General features: G+C 41.2%; 1 protein-coding gene across 1 annotated transcript in view; it reads left to right on the top strand.

The window, feature by feature from the left end:
* The window catches only part of LHFPL1 (LHFPL tetraspan subfamily member 1), a gene marked incomplete at its 3' end in the record, with an annotated part of 48919 nt that extends 25319 nt beyond the window's left edge, over positions 1-23600 (top strand). Inside the window, exon 3 of the mRNA XM_079727941.1 lies at positions 23419-23600. Within this exon, the coding sequence (XP_079584067.1) occupies positions 23419-23600 (182 nt within the window). The remainder of the gene's footprint in view (positions 1-23418) is intronic.
* Between the last annotated feature and the right edge of the window lie 512 nt (positions 23601-24112).

Raw genomic sequence — 24112 nt, 5'->3', positions numbered from 1 at the left:
CTAAACAGCTTTTGCATAGCAAAGGAAACCATCAACAAAATGAAAAGGCAACCTACCAAATGGAAGAAAAGATATGCAAATCATATATCTGATAAGGTGCTAATATCCAAAATATATACAGAAGTCATATAAATCCATAGCAAAAAATCAAACAATCTGATTTAAAAATGGTGACAGGATCCAAATAGACATTTTTTCCAAAAAAAGGCATACAGATGACAGATGTCCAACAGGTACATGAAAAGGTGCTCAACATCACTAAGTATCAAAGAAATGCAAATGAAAACCATAGTGAGATATCACCTCACACCTGTCAGAATGGCCATCAACAAAAAGACTACAAACGATAAATGCTGGAGAGGGTGTGGAGAAAAGGGAACCCTCTTGCACTGTTGGTGGGAATGTAAATTGATACAGCCACTATGGAGAACAGTATGGAGGTTCCTTAAAAAACTAAAAATAGAACTACCATATGACCCAGCAATCCCACTACTGGGCATATACCCTGAGAAAACCATAATTCAAAAAGAGTCATGTACCAAAATGTTCATTGCAGCTCTATTTACAAGAGCCAGGACATGGAAGCAACCTAAGTGTCCATCAACAGATGAATGGATAAAGAAGATGTGGCACATATATACAATGGACTATTACTCAGCCATAAAAAGAAACGAAATTGAGTTATTTGTAGTGAGGTGGATGGACCTAGAGTCTGTCATACAGAGTGAAGTAAGTCAGAAAGAGAAAAACAAATACTGTATGCTAACACATATATATGGAATATATATATTTAAAAAAGGTCATGAAGAACCTAGGGGCAAGACGGGAATAAAGACACAGACCTACTAGAGAATGGACTTGAGGATACGGGGAGGGGGAAGGGTAAGCTGGGACAAAGTGAGAGAGTGGCATGGACATATATACACTACCAAACGTAAAATAGATAGCTAGTGGGAAGCAGCCGCATAGCACAGGGAGATCAGCTCGGTGCTTTGTGACCACATAGAGGGGTGGGATAGGGAGGGTGGGAGGGAGGGAGATGCAAGAGGGGAGAGATATGGGGACATATGTATATGTATAAGTGATTCACTTTGTTATAAAGCAGAAACTAAAACACCATTGTAAAGCAATTATACTCCAATAAAGATGTTTAAAAAAAATATATATATATATGTAAGGAATAAGAAGTGTTGGCAAGGATGTGGAGAAAAGGGAACACCTGTGCACTGCTCGTGGGAATGTAAATTGGTGCAGCCACTATGGAAAACAGTATGGAGGTTCCTCAAAAAATTAAAAATAGAACTACCAGATGATCTAGCAATTCCACTTCTGGGTATTTATCCAAAGAAAACAAAAGCATTAACTCGAAAAGATATATGCACCCCTATATTCATTGCAGAATTATTTGCAGTAGCCAAGACATAGAAACAACCTACATGTCCATTGATGAATGAATGGATAAAGAAACTGTGGATATATAGACAATGGAACATTATTCTTCCACAGAAAACAAGGAAATATTGCCATTTGCAGCAACATGGATGGACCTTGAGGGCATTATGCTAAGTGAAATAAGTCAGACAGACAAAGACAAATACTGTATGATCTGAAAAAAACAACCAACAACAAAAGAAAAAAACAAACTCACAGATACAGAGAATAGGTTGGTGGTTGCCAGAGGCAGAGAGTGGGGATTAAGTGAAATGGGTAAAAGGAGTCAAAAGGCACAAACTTCTGGTTATAAAATATATAAGTACTGGGGATGTAATGTACAGCATGGTGACTATAGTTAATAATACTGTATTGTATATTTGAAAGTTGCTAAAAGAGTAGATCTTAAAAGTTCTCATCATAAGAAAAAAAATGTATAACTATGTGTGGTGATGGATATTAACTAGATTTATTTTCATGATCATTTCACAATATATGCATATAGTGAATCATTACATATTGTACACCTGAAATTAATATATGTCATATGTCAATTATATCTCAATAAAAATAAGAAATTAACAATCAAATATTTTAAAGAGAAAAATAAACAATAATCATGAACTTGAACTGAAACCTACAATGGGAGGGACGTTGTAGTTCAATCAGTGGTCTCATTTATAGCTACTGAGACCCAATAAGCACAGTGACTATCTCAATTCCCCACTAGGGACTTGGGCCTAGCTCACTGACTCTCACGCACACTGAGATGTTGCTCAATGGCAATCCAATATCTGTTTGTTGAATGAATCACCTATTCAGTAACAAGGGGAAAGTCAGACAAAGGCTCCCAGCAATAGCCAAGTGCCAACTTTCCCACACTTTAATTTGATTAAGTAAATGAAAGATTTAAGCTGAGAAAGTTGTTTTGATGGTTGTTATTTGAACTCTAGACATCAAATGAAGATTTCATGGACTTGATCCCACACAAATGAATCTATCTCGGTTCAACATTAAATTGATGCATTTAACTCCACGTTCTAGTTACTTCACCAAGCCTTTAATTGGCCTCACCAAGAATGGGAGCCAGGGAAGAACCCATGGGAGGATTGCCTAGTGGTAAGAGTGGGCTTTATCATAGCTACACCCTTAGTTCTGTGACCTTGGGCAAGTTTTTCAGCATTTGGAGCTTATTGCTACTTCCTGGGGTGGTTGTGTGGATCAAATGACATCACACATGCAAAACCCCTAGTACAGTGTTTGGTATATAGTAACCAGTCAACATTTGTTGTCTGGTATCATCATCATTATAATGATACCGATTGTTGAAATGAAAAGATCCCCAGTACTTTAGTTTTCAGAAAAAAGCAAGGAGCCACTTGCACATAGCATGATGAATAACAACACAGGCTAATAGTAGAAAGACCTGGGTTCAAATGTGAGCCCAGCCACTTACTATTTGTGCATCTTTGGGCACACTACTCAACCTCTCTGCATTTCCATTAATGGGGTGGATAAAAATATTTTTCTCCCTAAGGTTATTGAGAAGATTAAGTGAAGTAAAACACACCTAAAAATATTTAGCACACTAGGTTGCACTAAATGTAACCTGTTGTTAGTAGGTAATGAGACCAGTTCTCAAGAGCCTCTTTGGAGAGGATGCCCCAGGCTTGACTTCTGGGAGGGAGGGAGGGAGGGACCCACTCAACTTGACAAAGGCCCACAACAGAGGCTACCTAAAGGCCTTGTGTATGTGCCCTGTGTTTCCTCTCTCAGAGGCCCATTTCCTTTTTTCTCCCATCATTTCCTTTCATTCTTGCCAGTTCAAAGCCTTTTATGGTGACTCGGGGTTTGGCCTTTATGGGTTCAGTTTACAGGCGTTTCCTGTTACCTTTCCTCTCTGTCAGTTTCCTTCTTTATGGACAACGTTTTCTTGTGCTCACCAGAGCATAATAAAACAGCTTAATACATTCTCATGTCCACAGAGGGGCAGCAGAGTGTGGTAGAAACAGCCCTCGCCTGGGTATCAGAACAGCTGGGTTTTAATTTTCCTAAGCTTGCTTGGGCATGTCACTTTCCCACTCTGAACCTTGGTTTCCCTGTTTTTACATAGAGCGCATTGGACTAGACTGATGAACAACTAGAGGCCACAGATACCTACCTAACTCCCTGTCGTGAGCTACCTACCTTTGTGGTGAGGCCCTGGATCTAATTTCATATTTATTTTGTTCTTAAAAACCAGAAGGATAGTGAAGAAATAAACCAGTCTTCTTAAGGCAACCCTCCTAGAGGAGAGGAGCCTTTTAGTATCACTCACCCATGGGGTGGGGCTAGGGATTGGCCAAAGGGCTTGCCAGAAGCAACTCATTCATTGGGCAACATCAGCTAGAAAGCCCTGGGCAGCCAATCCTTCTGGAAAACTTATGGCTCAGGTGTTGCTTAAGGTTTTTCAGTTGCCCTCCTAGCCTAAACAGAGAGAAGTCTCCACCCAGAGGAGAAGCTGGGCCAAGCTGGAGGAGGGAATCAGTGAGTGAGAGAGTAACTTAATTCAACTGCAGATCCCTGGTGCCGGGCACACTTTTGGCACTCTCTAAATGTTGCATTGAGTGGAATGAACAAATTGTAGGGTGGCTCTGTTGCCATCTTACTGTGTGACCATAGCCAAGTCATTTCAGTTCTTTATTTTTTGTGTGTTTTAATTGAAATACATTTGGTATATAACATTGTATAAATATAAGCTCTACAACATGTTAGTTTGATACATTTATATATTGTAATATGATTGCCATTGCAGTGATCATTAGCACCTATATTACATTACGTAATTATAATTTCTTTGTAGTGGTTGGAATAATTATGTTCTAGTCTCTTAGCAAGTTTGGTGATTATCATACAATATTGTTTTCTATATTTACTGTACTGTGCATTAGATCTCTAGGGCTTATCTAGTACTTGTTGCAATGTTTGTATCCTTAAACATCTATTCTCTCACCCCCCAGCCCCTGATAACCACCATTTTATTCTCTGTTTTTTACAAGTTTGGCTTTTGTAGATTCTACATACAGATTTCAGCTCTTTAGACATATTTCCCCATGACTAAAGTGAGGATGATTTTTATCTACCTTCAGAGATTGTTTTGGCCATGAAATGACAAAGTTTACATGAATGTGCTTGATGAAAAAAATGCCCAACAGGTGTAAGGGGTAAAAAATGAGAAAGCTGATCTACCATTAACTTCCTCCTCCCTGTCATTTCAGTAGCTAAAATTCAGTGCTAGTTTTCTCACTGACCATCTCCTGTTAAAAAGAGAGAAGAACTTAGGGTTTCCCTGGTGGCGCAGTGGTTGCGAGTCTGCCTGCCCATGCAGGGGACGCGGGTTCGAGCCCCAGTCCATGATAGATCCCACATGCCGCGGAGCGTCTGGGCCCGTGAGCCATGGCCGCTGAGCCTGCGTGTCCGGAGCCTGTGCTCCACAGGGGGAGAGGCCGCGACAGTGAGAGGCCCACGTACCGCAAAAAAAAAAAAAAAAAAAAAAAAAAGAGAGAACTTAAAGTAATGAGACTCTATACATCACATGGAATGCTAAACTATTTTTATTCTGAATAGAAAAAATAATGGTGCTTATAAACATTTCAGTCTTTCCTGAAATTCCCCATATGAGAGGAGGGTGCATACCCCTGGAGTAGTGGATCCCTAAGGTGACTTCCAGCTTGGTGACTCCAGAGGGAGGCAAGGCTCTAAAAAGGCCTCAAGGGCAGGTCCTCAGCTTTACTTGGCCTTATTTTCCCACCCAGTGTCCCACAGAGGGTCTAGTGGGCTCATTGACTGAAACAGTGAAGGCAGAATTGTGAACCAGTTGTTTATACATCAGACCACCACGCGATGGCAGTAAAGTCAGGCGGATTCATTCTGTTCTGTTTCTTTCTCGGTCCTGCCTGGTCCTCAGGTCAAAGAACATGATTCACGCTTAATTTCCTTGCTTCCATTTCCTCCACACAATTTCCTTCTATAAACTTCATCATCAGCTTTCTTTGTTCCCCTCACCTTTAGTGAGTGAGTGTCTTTCCCTGTCTATTCTGGGATGATACTATCTCCTAAGCCTCTGTTTTAAAATCAGAAATCATTTTTTATTAATTTAATTTTTAAAATTTTTGCTGTGTTGGGTCTTCGTTTCTGTGCGAGGGCTTTCTCTAGTTGTGGCAAGGAGGGGCCACTCTTCATCACGGTGCGCGGGCCTCTCACTATCGCGGCCTCTCTTGTTGCGGAGCACAGGCTCCAGATGCGCAGGCTCAGTAGTTGTGGCTCACGGGCCCAGTTGCTCCGCGGCATGTGGGATCCTCCCAGACCAGGGCTCGAACCCGTGTCCCCTGCATTAGCAGGCAGATTCTCAACCACTGCGCCACCAGGGAAGCCCAGAAATCATTTTTTAATTGGAGGTGTTAATACTGCAGCAACCATTTCACAGGGCTCTTGTGAGGATAAAATGAAATGATATATACCTAAAACATTTAGTACAGGGTCTGTACTCAATAAATGTTAACAATAACTGCTATTATAATTACTGTTATTATTTTTATAGTTTAGACTGACCCAGAAGTTTCTTTTTTTAAGTAAAACGAAATGGGTTTCAAAGTCAGGAGCCAGAAAGAAAACCAGGGACAACTCCTTCACATCCTAGGAGCAATTCTCTGGCTAAATTAATGTTACAGGGGTGAAAATATATGTCTCTGTGTTGTTTCATATGACTTTTTCAAACCATCTTCACCAAGCCCCATCCAGGTGAATTGAGAAAAATTGCATCAGACATACCTTTCAAGCACTGCATCGAGCTAGGTAGGTCCCAATAAATGTTGATTCCCTTCTACTTTTCATCTAAAAGCTAGACCAGTTTGGGCTCATGATACGGTCTGATTCAGGTGGTTCCCCACTGTGCTCTGCATCAAAATCATTTGGGCCCCCTCCTCAGAGATAGTGATTCTGTAGATATGGAGTAGGGCCTAGGAATCCGAATTGTAAAGTTCTCCCCAGACATTTTTGGGAACTTGTGGACTAGTTGAAAAGTGTTTAGCTGAGAGAAAAAGGAGCTGAGAAGTACTGATCATTCTAGGTGCCATGCTAAGTGCTTTATATGTGTCATCTCATTTGATCTTCACAGCTACCCTGAGAGGTAGGTGGTGTCACTTCTATTTTACCCATGGGGGACCTGAAACTCAGAAAGGTTAAATGACTTGCCTAGAGCTTTAGTCTATAAATGACAGAGCATGGTTTCAAACGCAGTTCCTTGTAACCCTCATCCCAGGCCCTTCTCCCTGCACCACATGACTTACCGAGCACACATGTGCCTGGTCCTGTCTCTACCCTCTGACTAAGTGGGAACCTTGGTCAAACACTTCATCTGGCTGCTCATTTGCTTCCTAATAACAATATTTCTGTCTCTGGCTGGGAGGTGATAAATGAATAAAATAACTGAAAAAGGACTAAATGAAATAATGGATGGAAAACTTACCTTGTAAAATAGTAAAGTGCTACACACATATTGTATTATTTGTGGCATTGGTTATTGCTCAGGGAACTTGGGTCCCAGGAAAGTCTCTATGATCTAAATACGTGTTGACCAATGGAGCACGGATAGAAACAGCTGATGTTCAAGGCTGGCATTGCTGATACGGGGTAAAGTCAATGGCTGGAATGAGGGGTCAGGTCTGACCTTTTAACACTCGTAAGTTTTTGAATAGTATGTCAAAAATAGATAACAGTCACTCAATAAGCATATTCTGGACACTTACTATATACAAGATGCTAAATGGACAACTGTATATAATTCATAGAATTCAAGAATACAGTCTTCAAGGAGCTTGTAGTTTATTTGAGGAGACATGATATATATATACATATACATACATATATATATATATATATATATATATGTATATATATATAAAACAATGGACATCTAACAAATACGACCATAATGTCAGTCATCAGAAGGAATAAATACTGCCAGCAAAGGCATACAATGAGAACTCTATAATCTGTCTTCTTTCCCTTAGTATCAGTTATCTGGATAACAGAAAACAGTTCCTGACTCTCTCTCTCTCTCTCTGTTCCTCAAGTTACTGCACACTGCTGCCTTGCTCTGTGGCCTAAGTGGCTTTTCAAAAGGGCAAATCTGATGTCACTCTCATTTTTTAGCAATGGTTCCCCATGGCCTTCAGGATAAACTCCAGACTCCTTAGCATGGTCTATGGGGACCCTGGCCATCATTTCCATCACCACTCAAGCTTCTCTTGCCCAGTCACCCTGAAAATACCATGTTCCTTCAAACTTTGCAACCTTGCATGTGTTCTTCCCTTATTAGAAATACCCTTCTCCCCTTCCTCACCTACCTAACTTTTTACTTTTTCTTGAAAACTCCCTGCTCCCTTGAAACTGGGTTTGATGTCCCTCATCTGTATCCTTATATCACTCTATGCTATAACACTTGTCACACTACTACTCTGTTTAGTTGTTCCACGTCTGTCTCTGGTGCCCTTTCACTCATCTGGTTTGTTGATCTTACATATCTGAGAACAACATGTTTAAAGTACTTAACACAGTGCCTGGCACATAGATGCATTTGACCAATATTGGCTATTTCTATTCCAGTTACAGACTTAATTAGCTGAGAAAGTTCAAGTGGATGCAAGAAGAGGTCTATTGAGCAGATGTTAGAGAAGAGGGGCCAGTTTTTTGGGTTGTTTTTTTTTTTTTTTGCGGTATGCGGGCCTCTCACCGTTGTGACCTCTCCCGTTGCGGAGCACAGGCTCCAGACGCACAGGCTCAGCGGCCATGGCTCATGGGCCCAGCCGCTCCGCGGCATGTGGGATCTTCCCGGACCGGGGCACGAACCGGTGTCCTCTGCATCGGCAGGCGGGATCTCAACCACTGCGCCACCAGGGAAGCCCTATAGGCCAGTTTTTTAGAGGTCTAGTATCCTAGAGAGCTCATGCTGAGTCAGAGAGGTCCAATACTTGATTAGATTTTTTTTTAAAACCTGTCTCTTTGGGGAGAGTATGTGACAGTCTGTTTGGGCTCCTATAGAGACACCAAAGACTGGGTAGCTTATAAACAACAGAATGTTTATCTCACAGTGCTGGATGCTGGGCAGTCCGAGATCAACGTGTCAGCAGATTCAGTGTCTGGTGAGGAAATGTTTCCTGATTTCATACAGGGCCATCTTCTCTCTGTGTCTTCACACAGCAGAAGGGGGCAAGGGAGCTCTCTGAGGTCTCTTTTATAAGGGAACTAATCCCATTCATTAAGGCTCTGCCCTCATGACCTAATCACCTCCCAAAGCCTCCACCTCCAAATACTGTCACACTGGGCATTAACGTTTCACATATGAATTGGGGGGGAACACGGACTTTTAGTCTATGGCAGTTCCCAAAGCTCTTCTGAAAAGCTGCTCCAAGTGTAGTTGATGGGCAGTATGAAGGACAACACAGAGTGACATGGAGGTGTTTTTCAGGGGCAAGTAGGAGTCAATCTTGGGAAAGACCCAGTAGCATAATTTCAATTGGCCGGAGACATAATTCCTCCCCCTCACCCCCAGTGGAATAAAAAGATGAGCAGAGTAGCTAAACCTCAGGCTACTTATGCAAGAAATGATATAAGTAGGAAAGGCAGGCTGGCAAAGTATGAAGTTAAGTCAGAAACAAATGCTCAGTAGTGGTGAGGACGAGTTCAGTCAAAGGATTCAATTTGTTTAGCAGAAGTTTGTGTAAGAGAGAGAACAAAATCGACCAAATTAGGGCATCTCTGTCACCATGAGGATTTGACACTTTACTGAGTGCTACCCTGACTTCCTAGCAAGTGCCCTGGTCTGCCCTTACCCTTTAGAACATTGGGTTTGACCAAGACAGAGTTGGCAACTCACAATGTCCTACCTCCCTAGCAGACCTGACTGAGCCAGCCAAATAGTGGCTACTAGCAATAATATGGTTACCTGAACTACTGAAGTTTTCAGAGGATTTTGTTTGTTTGTTTGTTTGGTTTGTGGTTTGTTTGTTTGTTACCTTCTTCTCTGGCAAGGGAGCCTGATAGGCTCCTGGAATCTTCAGTAGGCTCTGCGCCTCCAATCTGGGCTCTTCCTGACACTCATATCCAGCCTAGAGAGTGAGAAGAGACCCCATTCTCATGGTTTTGGCTATCTTTTTACTGGGGTCTGTTGTGGGTGTGGAGGGAAGGGTATTTGGCAATTACCTTTGAATTCATTGGCTTTGCTTTATCATTAACAATTATTCATCCGTATTGAATATAGCAGAGAAAGTTCTCTGCTCATTTAGCTTGGCCTTGGCTGCATTGAAAATGTTTTTGTGCTGCTACCTATGTAGACCTTAAAGTCAGCAGGATTTCTCGGAACAGATGGGACCACCAGCCTCTTCCAAAACCCTGCTGTCTGCTTAGCACTAAATTCAGGTCCCTGTGGCAAAAAATATGTTGAATAAGCAAATAGCAACCTGCCCTCTTCCTCAGCACACCCCCCACCCCGCACCAACCATGCACACTAAACAGCAAGGGGTGGTGGGTTGGAGCTCTGGTTTCATAAGCTTAGATGGTGCCACAGTAATGGGAGCAGCACCTGGTTTTTCTGAGCTGGGTCTGCTTTGGAAAAAATAGGACTCTCATTAGGAAGAGGTCTGTTGAAGAGCTCAATCTCTTCACTCCTCAGTGTTCTCGAGTGTTCTAATCTTCTAATATTATCTCCACAAACTCCCCCTGCCTTTATTCTCATCCTCTTCCACCTACTGCATTGACCCTCCTTTAGTCTCTTTCTCTCCTTTGATCTCTCTCTAGTCCTTCCCCTCTTGATCTACTCTGTAGAATTCCAGAGGAACCTTGCGTGTCTTTCTGTAGCTGAGTATCTTGCCCTCAGGGCCAGTGTGGGCAGCCTGATTTGATATGATGAAGGCTGTGAAGGCCCCCCAGGTGGCTCCCAGACAGACATCTGGCATATCTCGTATCTATCCTGTCCCTCTGCTCTGGGTGCTGAGGTTGAGGGCAATATGCTGGTTCCCACTTCAAGTCCTCCTCTGTTCATGTAGTCACTCCTTCCCTTATCTTGCCTCTCTAAGGCTACAATAGTGTCTCTCAAATTCCCTGATTATTGGAGTATCTTAGATGAAAAAAACAGATGTTAATATGGTACTCTCTGCATTCTACTTCAACCACCTCCCAACATCCTGACTCCATGAGTTCCTAGAATTTGTATCTCATCTTTATATAGGAATTCAGTCTTCTCTCTACACTCCTTAAAACAGCTTTATTCCTTCTTGCCCTACCCTAAGGCTTGCCTCTATCAGCCTCTCCCCTACCACACTAATATCTGTGGCTTTTACCACTGATCCCAAGTCACAAATAAGCCTTTTTCTGGAGTATTAGCTCTCAGAACTTGACTTTTGGCAACTCTTGCATCAAATCAAAACTTCATGTATCTGAAAATTCCATTACATTTCATCTAGCCATAGTCAGTTTTCAAGGTGTTAGTGGTTATTATTCTTTCTATATCCCTGCTTCTCTGTCTCCTCCTCCAACCTTTCAGGAGCCTAGAATTCCATCAGATGATTCTCTAAAATGGAAGACTTGAGAAACCCCAAAGACAGACTTACCTCATTCTTGTTTTTAATTAAGACTTTAATAAAACAGTTTAAGGTTCACAGCAAAATTGAGGGGAAAGTACAGAGATTTCCCATATGCCCCCTGCTCCCACATAGGTACAATCTCCCGCATTATCGACATCCCCCACCAGAATGGTACAACTGATGAAGCTACACTGACACATCATAGTCACTCAAAGTCGATAGTCTACATTATGGCTCATTCTTGGTGTTGTGCATTCTATAGGTTTGGGCAAATGTACAATGACATGCATCCATCATTACAGTATTTATCATACAGAGTATTTTCAGTGCTCTAAGAATCCTCTGTGCTCTGCCTATTCATTCCTCCCTACATACCTCCAACCACTGATCTCTTCACTCTCTCCATAGTTTTTCCTTTTCCAGAATGTCATAGAGTTGGAGTTGTACAGTATGTAGTCTTTTGGGAATGGCTTCTTTCCCTTAGTAATATGCATTTAAGGTTCCCCCATGTCTTTTCATGGCTTGAGAGCTCATTTCAGCACTGAATAATATTCCATTGTCTGGATGTACCACTGTTTATGTATCCATTTACCTAATGAAGGACATCTTGGTTGCTTCCAAGTCTTGGCAATGATGGATAAAGTTGCTGTAAACATCTGTGTGCAGGTTTTTGTGTGGGCGTAAGTTTTCAACTCATTTGGGTAAATACCAAGTAGCATGATTGCTGGATCATATGGTATGAATATGTTTAGTTTTCTAAGAGACAGTCAAACTGTCTTCCAAAATGGGCGCACTCTCTTTTTATGCCTTTCCCCTCTTCCTCCAAGGAGGACTCTTTTCTTTGGATTACTTCTCTGGCATATATGGCTTCTGAGCTAGAACTATGACCATGCCTCCTGCAGAGAAATATTCTCTGTTGGACTCATTCTTACTCTAATTCCCAACTCTGACACCCACACCAATGTTGGACCCCACAAAAAGCATTGGCTAGTGGCTAACCCTTTGCACTAATGAACCATTGACAGTTGGCCAGACACCAAGTCCCTGAAGAGCATAGGACTGGGGCTCTAGGGGGAGGGTCAGTTTAAGTAGCAGACAGTGATAATTTGTTCTCTAAACAGCAGAGCTATAATAACATAACTTAATGCTAAATCAAAGGAAATAGAGTCAAACTCCAAGCCAATTTGATTTGCAACTTGGAATAAAAGCAACGTGTCTTGATTTAAATGTCAGGCCCACTGCTGAGTGATGATTTAATAACTTTTATGAGGGATCTTGTCACAGCAAATTCAACACTGGAATAGAATGACTCACAGATAGGGTGTTAGAAATGATACAGAAGAGCACAAAAAGGAACAGGCTTATTTCAGGGCTTATCCAAAAGCTTTGCGTAAAGCTAATCTGCAGTTAGGACCTTTACTCTCTCCCTATCCTGCCACCCAATCTTTCTCTTCACAGATACCTATGCATGTATGTAGACACAATCCCCAGGTGTGATGTCAGCTCACTGAAGTATTTTCTGGGGACACACGTCCTTGAACAATTCTAGCATGGGATTGCATTCAGTGCATTCTATCTAAAAGGCAAGGCAGCAGTGAGCCTGGCTATTTCTGAAGAGTATATCAAAACCTCATCTGGTCCTATTGCTCTATCTTTACACAAGTACTTAATTATTTTCTCTCATTTTAAGGGCAAGAGAGCTGAGATCCAGTAGGGTTAAGAGATCTCTTCAAAGAAAGAAATGTCATATATCTCTTGACTCCCAGGGAATTTGTAGTTCCTTCTCAATATCTTATGAGATCTCTCTCCTTGACCTTCTCCAGCTTCCCTGGGCTAGAACACTAGAATGCTCAAGGCTGACCAGGCCCCACTTTCAGCCAGCTTCCCAGGTCAGTAAGGAAACATGCACAGCTGTTCTTAAGGGAGAAAGATCCATTCTGCTCTAGTAATCTTTCAGTCACTAAGATTCGTTTTGGAGGTAATTCAAAGTATAAACATGTGGTGTTTGCCTAAATGATGGTTGATAAACCTTGAAAATATTAACATTTTTGGCCAGATCATTTTTTGTTGTGGGAGGCTGCTTTGTGTATTGTTGGATGTGTCAACAGCATCCCTGGCCTCTGGTTAACTGGTCCCTGCCTGTAGCATAAAACTACCTCCAATCCCTTTTACACAGAGCTTTTAGGTTAATCTTCCCAAACTGTACCTCCAACTCAGTGGTTCTTAATGAAAAGCAATCCACCCCCTACCCTGACCCGGCACCTCCACCCCCGGGGACATCTGTTTGGTAATGTCTGTCAATATTTTTGGTTTCCACAGTTCAGTGGTGGAGGGGTAATTTGCAGACATCTAGTAGGTGGAGGTCAGGGTGTTACAATGCACAAAACAACACTCCCCACCCCCCCCATTACAACAAAGATTTTTTTGGCCTAAAATGTCAATAGTGCCAAGGTTGAGAAGCCTTGCTGTATCATATCATTCTCTGATCAGAAACTTTCCATTGTTCTCCACTCCTTGTGGGAAAGATAACAGATTTCATGGTCCTTCCTGGTCTAGATTCAGCTTATTATTTGCCATCTACAGCTTCTTTTCTGAAACATGTGATCTGCTTTCTTGCTTATATAACTTTGCTCACACCAACCTCTCCCCCTGCACAGAATGCCCACGTCCCACTATTAAAGTCTGGTTGAAATGCTGTCTCCTCTATAAAGCCCTATCTGAGCCTGAATCCTCCCAGCTACAAATAATTCTTTCCTTGGATGTTACTGGACTATTTTACTCATATGTCTCTTAAAGCATTTATCACATTCATAGTACAATGGAAAATTTGAATTAAAAGGTGCTTTTAGAAATCTCTCCAGTAAAATTCCCTTCACTTTAAGAAAAGGAAATTGAGACCAAGAAAAGTGAAGTGATTAGTTGAAGGCATCATACTGTCTCATAAAACTTGGACCATAGTAATTTGTATCCTTGACTCCACTCTCCTGGCATGGTTGAAACGGATGACCATGGACTTAATCTTGGCATTCAAATCTCAACTCTGACATTTGTAAGTTGGTAAAGTAATTTACCTTTCTGAGATTCTGTTTCCTCAGCTCTGAATGGAAATAATCATGGCTGTTGTGAGAATCAAATGAGATGTTGTATTCAAAATGTATGGCACATAGTAGGTACCTGATACATATTTGTCTGATGAATAGAAGGATCAACTATACTTCAAAGAATAGAATTTAGGGATTGGTGATTGTCCATGGGACTTCACTAAAAGGTGATTGGAGGTAAAGTGTGGTAGTTCATTGCCACTACTGCCTACATTTGCATCCTTCCATAGAAAACCTGAGTTCCTCTGTAGGCCATCAGACCAGTGTACAAGCTTTCTGTGGAGTAGGTGAGTAATGACAGCAGCTCTCAACTTGGAAATGTAGTTCTTAAAAGGTTTGCTTTTTTTTCCCTTGTGCAATGCTAGTCATGTAACGTCTCTGTTCCCTCAAGCAGATAACAGGTAGGGTTGTAAGGAGAGGACTGGATAGAAGATGTATTTCCACTGTTTCTCTTTGGTCTCCTGTTTGGCAGCAGCCTTGGGCTTAGATGCTGTTCGGTGGCCTAATAGACATCTCTGTGAGAGGAAACTCTGCACTTGGGGTGGCAAAGGGGGCACTTTGGTGTTGGTTCCTAGCCCAGTGATACCTGGTTCTGACTTGACTTCAATAAGGTTTATTAAGGCCTTTCTAGCTAGCTCTTCACTCTGGAGCTGCCCACTGTGTCAGCTTTCTTCCTGCTTAGGGCTTTGGAGCAATGGCATGCTAAGCATTTATTCCTTTCATTTACAGAAACAACTCTTTCCCTGGTCCCAGGGTGCATGTACCTAATAGAAAAAGCCCTGCTACTCCAGTGGGGGGATGAACTGACAGGCAACTGAGGAAACAGAATGAGACTACTGATGCCTCTCTAGACTAGACTGGGAGCATGCCAGAGAGGAGGAAGCTTCCCAACAGTGGGCCCACCCCAAGAGCTAGCTCCTGTCTACTCTGCTATGTGAGCACAGGAGAATTTTGTTGGAGGAGGCTAGGAGAGAAGCTCAGGTGAGTCTATTGCAAATTGATTTAGGAGCTCCCTCTTTAGAGCTTACAGGTTAAGTGTCCTGTAAGAGGAAAATGGCTTTTGGGAGTATGAGGAAAACAGTAGAGGGCAGAGAACCAGATTGAAAGTAAAGATACTTGGTCTGGATCCCTGCCTCTAACCTCTGCTTCTGAGAGGGTTCCTAGGGCTTTTGACTGAGCCTCACATTCTTGTCTGTGAAGTGGGTGCAATACAGCCTGTAGCCTTCCTTCCAAGGATGGTAAAAGTTGAAGGTTTGCCCATCTCTAGAATTTTCACTCTGTGATACACAAAGCATTATATAAAACCTCCTACTTTTACTGAGTGAGTGAGTCAGTGTCTAAAAGGAGGTATGACAAGGTTGGAGGGGGGGGATCCAGATCTATTGGCTGCTTGCTTCAACATCTTATTTTTCAGTTCACTCTTCCCAGAGTTCCAATATTATTATTCACATTGAGGTTACTTTTTAGATAGTTGGATTCCTTTCTTTAAGAAGGCTTCTCTTTCAGATTTACCCCCTCTCTCTGAAGATTGCATTGTTTCAATAGGTACTGTTGTTGCTTTCACCATGAGTTTGGGTGGGGCTATGGGACTTCAGGAAATCATATGACTGCCTAAGTCTATTGGTAAAGTACCATCTCCTCTGAAGAACTAAGATTTGACACTTGCCATGGGAGAGTATAAGGAATTCATTAATTCATTCAGGTACAGAAGGAAAGGTACACTGTACTAATGAAGGCTTTTGATGGAATTTGACTTAGGGATGTCAGGCAAGGCTTCACTAAGGAATTAATGATTGAGTTGAGCTCTGAAGAATGGTTGAACTTTCACTAGGCAAAGAGAGTGGTGGGAAGTGTATGTGTACATGTGTACATGCACTGAGCATTTTAGGCAAAGGGAACAGAATGTGCATAGGCCTTATAGTACATTCCAGAAACAAATAGAGTAGCTGATTTTGTAATTTTAATTCAAAATTTAAGTCATAAGTTTGGGTGCTAAGGGTTAAAAATGCAAGTGTATCCATCTTTGAAGTATTGTTAGGCTAAATCATACTGAGCACCCAGTGTTGACAGAGCATGGGAGCATTATCAAGAAAGAAACAAATGCATTCACTCTGTTGAGCCAACAATCTGGAAGGGGGTAAAGAGTAGGTGAAAAATACATGATATAAAAATCTTCCTTCCAACATTTTGCCTAACAAGTACACCTACATAAGGGGTATATAGATGAATTCCTGGAGGGCTACTTGGTTGAGGTGACTGGAGCCCACTGGGGTTAGTCAGGGAAGACTTCCTGGAGGTGCTGAGTCCTGAAGAGTATTCTGAGGGAGATATGAATTGGTGAAAAAGAGGAAAGAAGCTGTTTATGGCAGGAGAGACAGCATGAGTGGTGACTTGGTGGTAGAAATATTATTTCTGAGGTAGGAAATTTGGAATAAATTAGCCTGGCCCTAATGAAAAATCAAAGCAGCCTGACTTGGGGGCATCTTAGACTCTTTATATAACATGGCAACCAGACAATTAAAAGAAGGAAAATTAAGGTTCCCTGGGAACCCTGTGAAGAGAAATAATTGGTTATTGAAAAGTAAATTGTCATGAGGGGAAATCAATCAAGATGGTGGAGTGAGAGGACATGAGGCTCACCTCCCCCCATACAAACAGCAAAAATGCATCCATATGTGGAAAAATTCTCACTGAAAATCATCTGGAAACTGGCAGAAGGACTCCTGCACAACCAAGTCTGTATGAAAGATACACATGTAATTGGGTAGGAAGGGAAGAAAAGTGATCGGGTCAGGACCTACATCCCTGGGAAGGGACTCAGAGGAAAAGGGAGAATGCAAAGATGGAGACCCAACTTGAAGATTGACCAGTGAGAGCCACAGATTGTGTGCCCCAGTCCCAGGATCATATGCATAGGAGACAAGCCACCTTGGCTGGTTTGAAAACCAAAGGAGCTAACAGGAGGGCTAGTGGGAAGCGTGGACTCTGCTTTTGAGGAGCATGTGCTTGTGTATGCACACTTGCTTGCCCCCTAAGCAGGGCAGAGAGAGGTCTGCTCTGGTGGCTGCCGAGTTTCCCACAACTGCCCCTCTGCTTCCCAGCCCAAGCTAAGCAAACACTCCAGCCCCACCCACTCCACATCATAGTGCAGCACTGGATCTGGGGCAGCCACAACCGAGGAGAAGACTTGACCATGGGATACAGAGGTGATCAGGTCTCAGGGCAGAACCTCGGTGGAACAGCAGTGGCTGGAACAGGAGTGGCTACCATTGGCGCTTACTCAAGCAGTGCATCAGAAGCAGCCTAGACCTCTGATGGTGGCCATTCCACTATAGCTCACCCCCCAGTATATGCTGACAGTTCACATGGGCCCTGCCTGTCTTGTGGTGTGGCTCCACAACAGGGTATGGGTGGCAGCTATGAGAGACAAAGGGGACTTACACCTGAGGCTGTGTCTGAGGAGAGAGAGGAAACAATTGCAGGCGCCTGTACAGGCAGCACATCGGAGACAACTTGGATCTCTGTCTGTGGCTGACTTGAGCAGAGAGCCTGCACAGGGCCCCTTTGCTTCAGCACTCCCCATCTCTGGGGCGAGGGTCCTAGTTTGGGGAGAGGGGAAAACACACACATAAAGGCAACAGAGCCAGCTTGGGCTCAAACTTCAGGGCTTCTGCTCCAGCAACATGGGATCAGATCTCACCCTTGATAGGGTGGTGACAGCCACTGAGCAGAGGGGAAGTCCCACCTCACACTGGCTCCAGCTCTAGCCCCCCCATCTCCAGCCCAAACACATGGAGATGAAGCAACATGCTACTAAAAAACAATGGGTTGGGACTTCCCTGGTGGTCCAGTAGTTAAGACTCTGAACTCCCAATGGAGGGGGCACAGGTTCGATCCGTGGTCAGGGAACTAAGATCCCGCATGCCACACAGCTCAGAAAAAAAAAAAAAAAAAAAAAAAAAAGGTCAACGAAGAAATCAAAGAGTAAATCAGAAAATACCTTGAGACAAATGAAAATGGAAACACAACACTCCAAAATCTATGAGATGCAGCAAAAGCAGTTCTAAGAGGGAAGTTTATAGCAACAAAGGCCTTCCTCAAGAAAAAAGAGAAATCTCAATTAAACAACCCAACCTACCACCTAAAGGAATTAGAAAAAGAACAAACAAACAAACAAAGCCCAAAGTCAGCAGAGGAAGGAAATAATAAAGATCAGAGAGGAAATAATTAAATAAAGATTAAAAAATAGAAAAGATCAATGAAACCAAGATCTATTTTTTGAAAAGATAAACAAAACTGATAAAATTTGTTTACCAAGAATAAAAGAGAGAAGGCCCAGGTAAACAAAATAAGAAATGAAAGAGGAGAAATAAAAACTGATACCACAGAGATACAAAAAGAAATGAGAATATTATGAATAGTTATATGCCAACAAATTAGACAGCCTAGAAGAAAGAAAATTTCTAGAAACATACAACCTGCCAAGATTGAATGAAGAAAAAACAGATAATTTGAACAGACTGATCACTAGTAGTCAAATTGAATTTGTAATTTAAAAACTCCCTGCAAACAGAAGTCCAGGATTTGATGGCTTCACATGGGAATTCTATTGTATCAAACATATAAAGAAAAGATGATACCTATCCTTCTCAAACTATTCAAAAAATTGAAGAGGAGGGAACACTCCCTGATTCATTCTATGAGGCCACCATTACCCTGATACCAAAAGCAAACAAAGATACTAAAAAAAAAAAAGAAAATTACAGGCCAATATCTTTATGAACATAGATGCAAAAATCCTCAACAAAATATCAGCAAACCAAATTCAACAATATATAAAAAGTATCATACACCATGATCAAGTGGGATTTATTCCAGGGATGCAAGAACACTTCAATATTCACAAATCAATCAATCAATGTGATACATGAATTAATAAAAGAAAGGATATATCACATGATCTTCTCAAAAGATGCAGAAAAAACGTTTGACAAAATTCAATATCCATTCATGATAAAAATTCTCATCAAAGTGGGTATAGAGTGAACGTATCTCAGTATAATAAAGATCATTTACAGCAATCCCACAACTAACATCATACTCAACAGTGAAAAGCTGAAATCCTTCCCTTTAAATTCAGGAACAAGCCAAGGATGCCCACTCTTGTCAGTTCTATTTAACATAGTATTGGAAGTCCTAGCCACAGCAATCAGACAAGAAAAAGAAATTAAAAGCATCCAAATTGGAATGAAGAAGTAAAACTGTCACTACTTACAGATGACATGATACAACGTAGAGATAACCCTAAAGTCTCCACCAGAAAACGATTAGAACTAATAAGTGAATTCTATAAAGTTGCAGGATATGAGATTAATATACAGAAATATGTTGCTTTTCTATACATTGTTAATGAACTATCATAAAAAGAATGTAAAGAAAATCAGTTTTAAAATTGCATCAAAAAGAATAAAATACTTAGGAATAGACTTAACCAAAGAGGTTAAAGACCTATACTCTGAAAGCTATAAAACATTGATGAAGGAAATTGAAGATGAAACAAAGAAATGGAAACCTATTTCATGCTCTTGAATTAGAAGAATTAATATTGCTAAAATGGCCATACCACAGAAAGAAAGAAATCTACAGATTTAATGCAATCCCTATTAAAATACCCATGATATTTTTCACCGAGCTAGAACACATAATCCTAAAATTCATATGGAACTACCAAAGACTCCAAATTGCCAAAGCAATCTTGAGAAAAAAAGAACAAACCTGGAGGTATAACCCTCCCAGATTTCAGACTATACTATAAAGCTACAATAATCAAAACAGCATGGTACTGGCACAAAAACAGACACATAGATCAATGGAAGAGAATAGAGTGCCCAGAAATAAACCCACACACTTATGGTCAATTAATTCATGACAAAGGAGGCAAGAATATACAACAGTTTCTTTAATAAGTGGTGCTGGGCTCTATTTACAATAGCCAGGACATGGAAGCAACCTAAGTGTCCATCAACAGATGAGTGGATAAAGAATATGTGGCACATGTATACAATGGAATATTACTCAGCCATAAAAAGAAATGAAATTGAGTCATTTGTAGTGAGGTGGATGGACCTAGAGTCTGTCATACAGAGTGAAATAAGTCAGAAAGAGAAAAACAAATACTGTATGCTAACACATATATATGGAATCTAAGGGGAAAAAAAGGGTCATGAAGAACCTAGGGGCAAGATGGGAATAAAGACGCAGACCTACCAGAGAATGGACTTGAGGATACAGGGAGGGGGAAGGGTAAGCTGGGACAAAGTGAGAGAGTGGCATGGACATATATACACTACCAAATGTAAAATAGATAACTAGTGGGAAGCAGCCACATAGCACAGGGAGATCAGCTCGGTGCTTTGTGACCACCTAGAAGGGTGGGATAGGGAGGGTGGGAGGGAGGGAGATGCAAGAGGGAAGAGATATGGGGATATATGTATATGTATAACTGATTCACTTTGTTATAAAGCAGAAACTAACACACAATTGTAAAGCAATTATACTCCAATAAAGATGTTTAAAAAAACTAATCTACTCAGTAACTTATAACAAATGTCTTGTGATCTTGTTTTGAGAATAAAGAGATGTAAACTGTTAAAAAAAAAAAACTGGTGCTGGGAAAACTGGACCGCTACATGTAAAACAATAAGATTTCCTCATACCATATACAAAAATAAACTCAAAATGGGTTAAAGAGCTAAATGTAAGACCTGAAACCATAAAATTCATAGGAGAGAACATAGGCAGAACACTCTTTGACATAAATTGTAGCGATGTCTTTTTTGTATCTGTCTCCCAAGGCGAAAGAAATAAAAGCAAAATTAAGCAAATGGGACCTAATTAAATTTAAAAGCTTTTGCCCAACAAAGGAAACTATCAACAAAATAAAAAGACAACCTATGAAATGGAGGAAAATATTTGTAAATGATATGGCCTACATGTGGTTAATATCCAAAATATACAAATAGCTCATATAACTTAATATCATAAAAAGAAACAACCCAGTCAAAATTGTACAGAAGATCTGAATAGACGTTTTCCCAAAGAAGACATACAGATGGCCAACAGGCACATGAAAAGATACTCAATATTGCTAATTATCAGAGAAATTAAAGTCAAACAAACAATGAGACATCACCTCACACCTGTCAGAATGGCTATCATCAAAAAGTCTACAATTAACAAATGTTTGTGAGGATATAGAGGAAAAGGAACACTTGTACTCTGTTGGTGGGAATATAAATTGCTGTAGACACTATGGAAAACAGTTTGGAGAGTCCTCAAAAAACTACTATATGACCCAGCAATTCCACTCCTGGGTATATATCAGGGAAAAACAAAAACACTAGTTCAAAAAGATACGTGCACCCCAATGTTCATAGCAGCACTATTTAAAATAGACAACATATGGAAGAAACCCAAATGTCCATCAACAGATAAATGGATAAAGAAGATGTGGTATATATATATATATATATATATATATATATATATATATATATACACACACACACACATACAGTGGAATATTACTCCATCATAAAAAAGAATGAAATTCTGCCATTTGCAGATACATGGATGGACCTAGAGAATATTATGCTTAGTGGTTTGTCAGACAGAGAAAGACAAATACTGTATGGGTATCACTTATATGTGGAATCTAAAAAAAATAATACAAATGAACATACATGCAAAACAGACTCACAGATGTGGAATACCAACTCTGTTACCAGTGGGGAGAGGAAAGGGGGGAGAGACAAGACAGGGGTATGGAATTAAGAGATACATGCTACTGTGTATAAAATAGAGAAGCAACAAGGATATATTCTATAGCACAGGGGATTATAGCCATTATCTTATAATAACTTTTAATGGAGTATAATCTGTAAAAATACTGAGTCACTACGCTGTACACCTGAAACTAATATAATCTTGTAACTCCACTATACTTCAATTAAAAAAAGTAAATTGTCATGAAGATCAGTCTTGACATCCCCACCTGACTGACTATAGTCAGGACTCACATTCTGCAAGACTGTGAGGTAGGTGAAAGTCACTGCCCACCTTTTTTTCTCAGAATTCCTCTGCAATTTTGTATCACTGGACATCTACTCCAATTTCTGGAGTCCTATTTGCTTAAGCACTTGATTTTAGCAGTTATTTATTACTCTGATCCCTTGTAATATAATAGCTCTCTTTCTTTGGGCATTGACCTTTTCTGACCGATCTCTGAAAAAACTCAAAACACTTCAAAGGAAAGAACCTACCTCTGGTAGAATGAATGATAAGTTGTATGGTGGATATTTTTGAGCAGGTGACCTTTCCCATTATCCTTCAAACTGAAACTACCCCTTAGAAGCTTGGCCTTGATTCCAATGCATATTTCCTCCGCGGATGTTGAAAAATTAGGTTAGGATAGAGACACATGGTATGGAGCAACAGATTTGATTTTGCCTGCAAATTTCCTGATGATACAGGATATAGTTCTTTGAAAACAGTCCATGAACTGTAATATATCAGTGTGGTTAAAACTGTGTAGCTTCAGAGTCAAGATGAGCCAGGGTTTATATCCTGACCCTACCACTTTCTGTGTGATTTTTCACAATTAATTTAACCTGTGCCTTGGTTGCCTCATCTTGTATAAAACAGGGATAATAAGAGTAGCTAACTCATATAGTTACTATAATGATCAATGAAATATCTGTCTGAAGAGCTTAGCCTAGTACTTGACACTTGATCAAGTTGTTCTCGTCATCACTGTCATTAGCACCACCACCACCGTCACCACCAACACCACCCCCAGGTTCCTACTGTAACAGAATAAAATTTTATAACCTCTTTTTTTTTTTTTTTTTTTTTTTGCGGTACGCGGGCCTCTCACTGTTGTGGCCTCTCCCATTGTGGAGCACAGGCTCTGGACGCGCAGGCTCAACGGCCATGGCTCACGGGCCCAGCCGCTCTGCGGCATGTGGGATCTTCCTGGACCAGGGCACGAACCTGTGTCCCCTGCACCGGCAGGCGGACTCTCAACCACTGCGCCACCAGGGAAGCCCTATAACCTCTTGCTAAAGCTAATACCAGCCATCAGCAAGGGAGGAAAGAGTAAGCCCACTCGCATTCACTGTTTCCTACTCTCACTTTAACCCTAACATCTCAAAGAGAATGTATGAGAAGACACTCTAACCCTCATGTCTCTGTCCCTGTTTCCACAGGTACCTGTCGGCTTGGCTGGGCATATTACTGTGCTGGAGGTGGAGCAGCTGCAGCTATGTTGATCTGCACCTGGCTCTCTTGCTTTGCTGGAAGACACCCCAAGCCTGCCATGTTGGTGGAGAGCATCATAAGGAACACCAATTCTTATGCCATGGAGCTTGACCACTGCCTCAAACCTTGAGCTTTAGCAGAAGATTGGAGAGGGTGGGAAAGAGGAGGAAAGGGAGCCTTGAAAAGAGGTACTAAGACTAGGCCAGTTCCTACCCACTTGCCAGTAGTGTAACCCAGTGTTTGCATGCTTTTTAACTCCCCAGTCATTCATTTTCAGTTTCCCTTAAACCAGTGGGTCAGTGGCTATTTACAAAATTCATCAAGAACAATAATTCTCAGACTTCCCTGGTGGTCCAGTGGTTACGACTTCGTGCTTCCAAGGCAGGGGGCGCAGATTCGATGCCTGGTTGGGGAACTAAGATCCTACGGTGTGGCCAAAAAAAAGAACAATAATTCTCTCTAATGTTTACCTAGCTGGTGAGTGCCCACTAGCCCCCAACTCCCAAAGTGCTCCTTCATACAAAATAATAAGAAAGATCCTCAGTTGAAAGGTAACTGCACAGTCAAACAGCTCTTCAGAGTTCTACAGCTCCTATCACTTACCCCAAAGCTTAAAGTTTGGGTAAAAACACTTGTGCATGA

The sequence above is a fragment of the Hyperoodon ampullatus genome (genome assembly GCF_949752795.1).
Source record: "Hyperoodon ampullatus genome assembly, chromosome: X".
In the NCBI taxonomy this organism is placed as follows: domain Eukaryota; kingdom Metazoa; phylum Chordata; class Mammalia; order Artiodactyla; family Ziphiidae; genus Hyperoodon; species Hyperoodon ampullatus.
Note: the sequence above shows the minus strand (reverse complement) of the source record. Positions and strands in the feature narration are given on the sequence as shown.